Source organism: Salmo salar, chromosome 29 (assembly GCF_965601325.2).
Source record: "Salmo salar chromosome 29, fSalSal1, whole genome shotgun sequence".
NCBI lineage: Eukaryota > Metazoa > Chordata > Actinopteri > Salmoniformes > Salmonidae > Salmo > Salmo salar.
In genome coordinates, this window is record NC_138319.1 from 17,538,672 (window position 1) to 17,548,599 (window position 9,928).

At 40.9% G+C, this 9,928-nt stretch overlaps 1 protein-coding gene across 1 annotated transcript; it reads left to right on the plus strand.

Moving 5' to 3' along the window:
* Positions 1-521: 521 nt before the first annotated feature.
* Positions 522-7,700, plus strand: LOC106590227 (annexin A13). Its single transcript, XM_014181009.3, has 11 exons — positions 522-678; positions 1,973-2,048; positions 2,237-2,331; positions 2,538-2,708; positions 2,801-2,834; positions 5,933-6,012; positions 6,334-6,402; positions 6,488-6,589; positions 6,716-6,791; positions 7,004-7,116; positions 7,466-7,700. The coding sequence occupies exons 1-11, from the start codon at positions 577-579 to the stop codon at positions 7,583-7,585; spliced, it is 1,038 nt and encodes a 345-aa protein (XP_014036484.1). The 5' UTR covers positions 522-576; the 3' UTR covers positions 7,586-7,700.
* Positions 7,701-9,928: the final 2,228 nt, after the last annotated feature.

Here is a 9,928-nt window from a genome sequence, read left to right on the forward strand (position 1 = left end):
ATGGAGGGCCTAGTGTCTGCTGGGTTGTCTTTTTTCCTTTCAATTAAGATCTAGACAACCAGGTGAGGGGAGTTCCTTACTACTTAGTGACATTCATTCACCAATCAAGTACACGGGAGGTTTGAAAACCAGGAGACATTCACCATTCTGTGGAATGAGTTTTGGCACATGTGGCTTAGAGTTTTAGCAAAGATAAGTTTAGAAACTCTGTGGTTTTAGCCAGAGACGGAAGCGAGACAGCCCACACGCTGTTTTTTTCTGATTCAATGAAAGTCAATTAACTAAATCATATTTCGCTTAGGGTCCCCAAAGGGCTAGGGCTAGCTCTGACTGCATATGTGGGTAAGTAGACCCGTGAGCCACTGCAACCCCCATCAAAGTTGCACATCCCTGAACTAAGTAAACCAGACCCAGCTGCTATTTCATTGGTGTCTATGGGAGACACACCCAGTTAAGTAGACTGGAACTGACACTTTTATTTCAATTCTTAAACGGCCTGAGTGAACTGTCTTTATTTATCCACCATCTTTGATTTTAGCCTCGCTAAATCGAGGCTGATCTCGCGAGTTTACATGAATGTCCGCTACCACATCTGGTAAATACGAGGATATCTCAACTATATACCTCAGTGATCTCAACACAGCGGGACAAATATCTGTAAAAATGGGAAACTGCCAAGTAAGTACCGAAACCTACCATTCTTTTATAATTTTACAAAGATGTGATAAAACGAAGTAAAACCGGGGCAGGTCGGTTGGAAATGATAGGCATTTGTGAATATTATCTAGGCTACTATGTAGGCCAATACGTTTTTTATTTGTTGGTCAATTATCATTGTAAGGGCTGGATTATAATGTTATAACGCCATCAGAAAACTATTTTGATTTTGTATCCGACATTCCATACTGTACCACAACTGAATGTAGAATTATAATAGATTATGCCATTTTTATTCAGATTGACACATTGTTTCATCTGTCACCGTGATTTATTAAATCCAAATGCCCTACAAATTACAAACCAGCGCATGTGACAGGCCTGGAGAAACGCAGAGGAAGCAGCCACTCCTCTGCGGAATTCATCACAATCCCGTTTAGATTAACCTAAATAATGAACGAGTGAATCAGAGAGAAAGGGTACGGATGGGAGGCTATGGTGGGAGCAGAGCATGAGGGTGTTTCATAGAGATAGATAGAGGACTCATCTTTGTGCTAATATGGAGCCTGCGACATCATGGGCAACGCCATTGAGACTATCTCCATTTTAAAGTAGTCAATATTCTTCTTTTGTGTTTTGAAAGAAGCATAAAGCTAATATTGGGGATTGAACCAAGTCTTGCGCGTTAAGTTACTGTGGCCACTAGATGGCAGTGATATACCGGTAGCTTTAAGCCATTTACTAACCATAGGCAACTAAATTTGATGAAGAATGCAATGTTGTGATCATTGGCTGATCACTCCCAACCCATGGGAATCCTCACCCAGTTGACTATTATAAAATGGTGAAAGCCCTCAATTGCACTGTCTGTGCTAAAATGGTTATATCCATCTAGAGTCCTCTATCTTTTTCTATGGGGTGTTTCCATGTCATGTCTCAATTTCGGCTATGGGGCCCTGCGCCCATCTACTTTGTTTTATTAACACACATCCGCGGCCAAATTCCTGAGCCAGTGTATGTATTTCTTGCCATTTCAGTTCAATAAATTCTCCCCTCCCCCATGTCATGTTACATTGTTTCTAATGCTACAGTGCTATTACATAATGCATACCTGAAAAGGCCTACTGATTTCAATGTTTTTCAACTATTGTGATGTTAAGTAGTTTATTTCTTACTAGGATTGGAAGGGAGGGTAGACTAGACCAGGCTACTATATAAGGGAAATCATGCATTTGTATTAAGGTGTTTTTTTGTTTGTGTGGCTATTAGCTCTTATGTAGAGCATATCATAACAATTATCTTTATGTTCATTTAGCCCACAATCATGCCATGCGAGGACTTTGATGTTGCGGCTGACATAAAGGCCTTACGCAAAGCCTGCAAAGGCTTGGGTAAGTTGCGATATGTTTTGTTAATTTATAGCATTCCAGGGATGTTTCTGCTCAATGAATGAGAGTTTACTTACAATGAACAAATAGCTGTGCCCAAGCTATTTAATGGCACAACATTGTGCCATGGTCCAAATAGGGCTTAAGGGTGGTATTTGTGTTTTTTTTTATGATTGTATTTTGTTGTCCAGGCACTGATGAACAGGTCATCATTGACGTACTTACTAACCGCTGTGCAGCCCAGCGCATGGAAATTAAACAGGCCTATTTTGACAAGTATGGGAATGTGAGTATCAAACTCATTCATTTAATAGTAAAGGAATTATGTACATCTTATACTGCACCAAGAAATATGTCATTTTGCATAACTGAAATGTGTGGCTAATTTGAGGAAACCAGCCAACCACACCCATACACCCATCTCTCGCTCTTTTTCTCTCTTTTTCTTTCTCTCTTTCTCTCTTTCTCTCTTTCTCTCTTTCTCTGGAGAAGGAGTTGGTGGATGTGCTGAAGAGTGAGCTGGGGGGGAACTTTGAGAATGCCGTCGTGGCCATGCTGGACCCTCCAGTCGTCTATGCAGTGAAGGAGCTCAGGAGGGCCATGAAGGGAGCAGGCACTGATGAGGACACTCTGGTGGAGATTCTGTGCACCGCCACAAACGCTGTACGTTTCAACACATTCAAGATTAGAAGAAAAAAACAGTCTTCTTAATATGTATTTTTTTCCCCTCATTCTCTTTTCCCTCCCCCCAACAGGATATTCACATGTTAAAAGAATGCTACTTTCAGGGTAAGTATCAATTTCACCCTCACACTGCACCTTAAAGCTGGCATCCTTAATGGTGAAACAGCCACATCCAATTGCGATATTACATCAACAAAGAAATGACTGCAAACAACAAACAAAGTTCTAACACACGTGTGATAGAAGAGCAAAATATGTACTGCACATTTTGTTTTACCAAGAGTCGTGCTCCTCAGCTCGGGAACAAAAACAATAACAACGGTAGTTGGGCGGCCAGTGGCACCGTTTCCCCCTGCCGGGCATGACATCTTTAAAGGGACAACCTCATATTCATAATCTCCAGCACCAACCCAACGTCAACATATGTGAAAAGACAAGTGTTTCTGATGACATCATACGCAAACACTTCTGACATCATCTGGTGTACGTTGTGATTTTAACCAACTATGAGTAGGCAAAAGTTACTTCACCAGTTACTTTATTAGCCTTCGCCCGCTCATACGTGGCTAAAATCACATGATGCACACCAGATGATGTGGAAAGTGTTTCCGGTGACTGCAAAACAGAGAAACTCAGTGTTTTCACGTGTTGATGTTGGGGTGGTGCTGGAGATGATGAATAAGAGATGCCCAAGCTCCAGTGGATTACGTGCTGTCAAGCCATTATTAGAATGGTGAAGTTACTTAATGGATAGTCGTTTTATTTCCATGTCAATTTCCAACCGTCTACTAGGGGCAACGTGAGTGTCTGTTAACATCTAGTTGGCTCGCATCAAGCTAGGGTGTTGGGGATGGGGTTGAGGATGGGCTAAAGCGTAAGCTACAGCTCCGAACATTGCAGGTTCAATCCCTGTGCTAGGCACTCGTTTTTGAATTGTAATTTTATTCTAACCCTGACCAACACCTTAACCCTAACCTTACCCATTTGGGATTAATGCCTAAATTTAACCCATGACCTTAACACTTACTCAGAATGAATGCCTAAACTTAACCCTCAAGGTTAGTTTCAGTTTCAGTTTTCCGCAGTTTGACTGATAGGTGTAAGATCTTCACTTGAGCCAGTATGATACAGCAGATAAATAATCCTGCAGCAACAGGAAATGGGAATTATTATGTGGATTATAATTCATGGATTTTTTTTTTTGTAGGGGTCTAACATTTTAAAGTGGAAATTAAAAACTTCTGAAGCATTTGAAAACCTTGAATACACTACACGTTTGCGTTTCCTGCTGAGCAGGACAATTCTCAGCAACAAAAGACATCTGTAACAGATGGCAACACACTCCATAATCAGCCACACACTCTGTAATCTCTGTTTCCTGCAGATACGGCAACTCTCTCTGTCTGCCTTAGAGGTTGTGTTGAATATAAGGTTGAAAAATATATATTTTCCCCTTTAACTTAAAACCTGATATGGATAGGGGGCAGTATTTTCACGGCCGGATGAAAAAACATACCCGATTTAAACTGGTTACTACTCTTGCCCAGAAACGAGAATATGCATATTATTAGTAGATGTGGATAGAAAACACTCTGAAGTTTCTAAAACTGTTTGAATGGTGTCTGTGAGTATAACAGAACTCATATGGCAGGCAAAAACCTGAGAAAAAGTCAACCAGGAAGTGGAGGATCTGAGAATTGTAGTTCTTCTTTCTAGTCCCTTTCGAAACTACAGTATCTGTGGGGTTACGTTGCACTTTCTAAGGCTTCCATTTGCTGTCTAAAGCCTTCAGAAAGTGGTTTGAGCCTTCTCCTGTCACTGGGCAGAGTATAGCTATTTTTTCTTTTACCATTAAAAATTGATTTTTAAACAGCATTTGACATCATTCTAAGTACGGTAATGGAACATTTGGACTTTTTGTGTCTTGAATTGCGCTCTCGCGTTAGCCTTTGGATAGTGACCTGAACGCATGAACAAAACAGAGGTATTTGGACATAACTATGGATTATTTGGAACAAAAACAACATTTCTTGTGGAAGTAGCAGTCCTGGGAGTGCATTCTGACGAAGATCAGCAAAGGTAAGAGCATATTTCTAATACTAATTCTGAGTTTAGGTTGCCCCGAACTTGGCGGGTGTCTGAAAAGCTTGCCGTGATGGCGAGCTATGTACTCAGAATATTGAAAAATGTGCTTTCTCCGTAAAGCTATTTTAAAATCTGACACAGCGGTTGCATAAAGGAGTTCTGTATCTATAATTCTTAAAATAATTGTTATGTATTTTGTCAACGTTTCTGATGAGTATTTTTGTAAATTCACCGGAAGTTTTTGGTGGGAATACATTTTCTGAACATCACGCGCCAATGTAAAATGCTGTTTTTGGATATAAATATGAACTTGATTGAACAAAACATACATGTATTGTGTAACATAATGTCCTAGGAGTGTCATCTGATGTAGATCGTCAAAGGTTAGTGCTTCATTTAGCTGTGTTTTCCTTGCTTGGAAAATGGCTGTGTGGTTATTTTGGTCTATGTACTCTCCTAACATATTCTTATGTTTTGCTTTCGCTGTAAAGTCTTTTTGAAATCGGACAATGTGGTTGGATTAAGGAGAAGTGTATCTTTAAAATGGTGTAAAATAGTTGTATGTTTGAGAAATTGAAATGATTGGATTTTTGAGGTTTTGTATTTTGCGCCACGCTGTTCCATTGGATATTGGCTAGGCGTTCCGCTAGCGGAACGTCTGTCCTCAACAGGTTTTAATCAAGTGTCTTTTTGCATAATTATTCATTATAGGATATTTACTAAAGTTGACAAGGGTTAACAGGAAGAAGCCCTGAAGTGAACCTAACTCATTTGGCTAGTTTAGGGCAAGAGCTCATAGTTTGCATGACCCGTAAAGTCCATAGGCTTGTCATCCCAACCACACTGGTCACCTTATTCTGCTCATCCTGTTGTTTTTTGCACTGCTGATTCTGTTCTGATTTGGGATTGTGATTAAAAGACATGTCTTGTTGTTATGGGTGGGGCTTTCCACCATGCCTTTTCCCCATTGGCTTAGATAGAATAATGATATCAGTGGTCATAACAACAAGGGAACACCTATTCCTCTGTGCCTCTCAATGTTACATCTGCCTTTAATAATATATTCCCAATTTTTCTGTTGCGTTCTCTCTCTCTTTGTTTCTCTGTGACTTCTCTAGTGCATGAACGAGACCTGGAATCAGATATCGAAGGGGACACTAGTGGAGATGTGAGAAACCTGCTCACTGCTCTTTTACAGGTAAGTGGCCCCGTGGTTTCACTCTTGCCATGTAACACAATTCCCTTCCCTTCCTTTGGACTAAAATCAAGCTCCCTCTGCCTGGCCTCTCTCTTAACCCTACAACTCTCTCTCTTTGTCTCTGACTCTCTTTCTATCTCACTCACTCTCACACACACACACACACACACACACACACACACACACTGGCTGGTTGGCAGTCTGCCTGCTTTTCCAATGTCCTTTCATTAGTAAAATGGAGGCCAGATACAATATCCTGAGCCAGACAGAAAGGCTACATTTCATCTCACCACAGAAGTCAGTGAAAGCTTTCTGTTCTAGGGCACCAGAGATGAGAGTTACGATGTGGATGAGGGTCTGGCTGAAGCAGATGCCACCGCCCTGTTTGAGGTATGGCACGGAGAAGTACATTCAAGAAACAACAATATCAAGAAGTGGATTTACCTGTTTCATTTCAATCATATTTACTATTTAGGCTGGTGAGGGATGTTTTGGAACGGATGAATCCACGTTCAACTTTATCCTGGCCAAAAGAAACTATCTGCAACTTCAGGCCACCTTCAAGGTGTATGAGCAGGTGGGTCCACTGTTAGCAGCCTATGTCTTTTATCAGTCTATTTATTTTGTACGCCCAGCAGGCTCCATGTGATCTATCCTCTGTACTGCTGTGTATGCTTAGTGTTATGCTAACCCTTTGTCCCAGCTCTCTGGAACGGAAATCCTGGATGCCATTGATAATGAGGTCTCTGGGACACTGAAGGGCTGCTACATCACACTTGGTATGTATACAAGTTGGCTTGTGTGTGTTTTGTATGTGGGTGCAGAGATCATCTGAGGCCAGAGACACCGAAGGGACTTCAACTTAAAAGCAGTACATTCAACTAGATTAAAAGGTTACTCTCTTGAATGCGATGTGTCAGGTGCCTTACAAATAACTATCTTTATTTTGGTTGAGAGAATCAGTGTATTTTAAGGCATTTTCTCTTTTCAGTGAGGGTTGCTAAGAACCCTCAGCTGTATTTCGCCCGGCGACTGAATGAAGCCATGAAAGGAGCAGGCACTGATGAGGACACCATCATCCGCATCGTCGTATGCCGCTCTGAGGTAACGAATGGACATAGACTGTCAGAGAGTGTTAGGATCGTGCTTTGCTCTATCAAAGACACCAAATAAGCTTGTGACTACTGACTTGCATGCATAAAATGTATATTAAATACTTTACTTTATGGTAACATTTGTAAACCATGCAAATGATGACATGAAAATAGGTTGGGGGTATGTCATCCAAAGAGGCTATGCTAATTTTGCGGACTACCTCAGCAACAATTGCAAATGCATTATACATGGCTCAGGGAAATCATTAAGAAAACGCCCCTTTTAGACTACTGGACTCGGTTGATTAATCTAAAAGCAGACATGGGTCAGCTGATGAGAAGTGTTTTCTGTTCAACAGTATGATCTGGAGACCATTAAAGACATGTACCTGGAGAAGTACGACATGTCCCTGAAGGATGCCATCAAATCTGAGTGTGGTGGGGACTTCAAACGTCTCCTGCTGGCTGTCTGCCATTGAGAGAGAGAGAGAGAGAGGGAGGGAGGGAGAAGGTGAGAGGGAGGGAGGGAGATGGAGAGATCACAGTGCCTGAAAGGGACCGAGGGTACTACTGCTCACTCCTGGACAAACTAATGCTACTTACAATTGGTCCTACTGTCCTCAAACATGCGACATTCTTGGATGGGGCATGAGGTGGACCTGGAGATAGCTCAAATCCAGCTGCTTCTGTTCTCCTGATTTGGCATTGAAGTCTACGGGTCTCTACAAAAGTGGCATGAGTATACTAAAGACAGTTGTGTGCATGTGACATGATTCGTTTTGATCTAGAGGAGTGCTAGGACTAGTATAGACTTAACATACTGTACTTTAGACCAACAATCCATATTACCATTGGAACTTATAGTGGCTATAGTCCTTGAAGTTATTTCTAGATATCAAAGTTCCCAACATTCTCTGTGCTGCAGTGAAATTGGCTGAGTGAAGTTCAGTAGGATCAGGTGGTTCAGTGCTTGGCAGGAAGGTCAGTCCGCACACAAAAAGGCATTTGTAGGAACTGGAACAGGGTGTAGCTGGAAGATTACAGTAGAGCATTGTATTGAACTTATCAGTCTTATACAGGTAAGACCTATGTTCAATGCAGCATGTACATTTGATAGGATCTGTAATGCACAGATATATGGCAGTTTATAAATCATACCCACCTGGTAACTTGTGTACAAATATGTAATGGTTCATATGTTTACCCTTGCATTTTAAACGAGCAGCAAAACATTTTGTCCAGGTTTAATGAGACGCTATATAAATTTGATCTCTCCAGGTCCAGTATCTTCCACCCCAAACTCCATCTTCAGTATTAACGAGTGTTTATAAACTGTTAGCTAGGGTATTAAAATATTACCTTTATTTAGACTACAGTATTACATATATTCAATAAATGTGTTTACAGATATAGCCACAAAAAGGTGTTGGGGAAGGTATTTGAGGCAATGTCAGAAGGTATGTGTTCTTATGACACTAAGAATAGTAAATTGTGTGTTGCGTAATGGCAGCTGTATTTTTAACATATATTAGGCATTTGGACATATTAGAAAGTCCTGTAATCTCAGCTGAATAACTTGAGATGCCTGTATTTATAGCAATTTATAACGCTGACTACTTATGTGAATTTAATTCAAGAGAGGAAATGTTAACAGGGTTTAGACCATGCACACCTGCCCTTATGGGAAGATATGGAATAGGGACCAATATTTGCCTTTGAATCAGCCAAATAATGTGTTTGGTAACAAATAACTACATGACAATTACAGAATAAAATGTATGTTTATTAACATTTTTCTGTGTGTGTGTGTGTTTGTCTTGGTGAACATAAGCCAAATATAATCACATTTTCAATAATATTATAGGCCTATGTGTATATATACAGTACCAGTCAAAAGTCTACTCATTAAAGGGTTTTTATTAATTATTTTGTTATTTTCTACATTGTAGAATAATAGTGAAGACATCAAAACTAGGAAATAACACATCTGGAATCATTTGTAACCAAAAAAAGTGTTAAACAAATCAAAATATATTTTAGGCTTATTCAAAGTAGGCACCCTTTGCCTTGATGATAGCTTTGCACATTGTTGGCATTCTCTCAACCAGCTTCATGAAGAATGCTTTTCCAACAGTCTTGAAGGAGTTCCCACATATGCGGAGCACCTGTTGGCTGCTTTTCCTTCACTCTGCAGTCCAACTCATCCCAAACCATCTCAATTGGGTTGAGGTCGGGTGATTGTGGAGGCCAGGTTATCTGATGCAGCACTCCATCATTCTCCTTCATGGTCAAGTAGCCCTTACATAGCCTGGAGGTGTGTTTTTGGGTCATTGTCAAGCTGAAAAACAAATGATAGCCCCACTAAGTGCAAACCAGATGGGATGGCGTATTGCTGCAGAATGCTGTGGTAGACATGCTGGTTAAGTGTGCTTTGAATTCTAAATAAATCACAGACCGTGTCACCAGCAAAGTACCCCCACACCATCACACCACCTCCTCCATGCTTCACGGTGGGAACCACACATGCGGAGATCATCCGTTCACATACTCTGTGTCTCACAAAGACACGGCGGTTGGAACCAACATTCTCAAATATGGACTCATCAGACCAAAGGACAGATTTCCTCTGGTCTAATGTCCATTGCTTGTGTTTCTTGGCCCAAGCAAGTTTCTTCTTCTTATTGGTGTCCTGGTAGTGGTTTCTTTGCAGCAATTTCACCATGAAGGCCTGATTCATGCAGTCTCTTCTGAACAGTTGATGTTGAGATGTGTCTGTTACTTGAACTCTGTGAAGCATTTATTTGGGCTGCAATCTGAGGTGC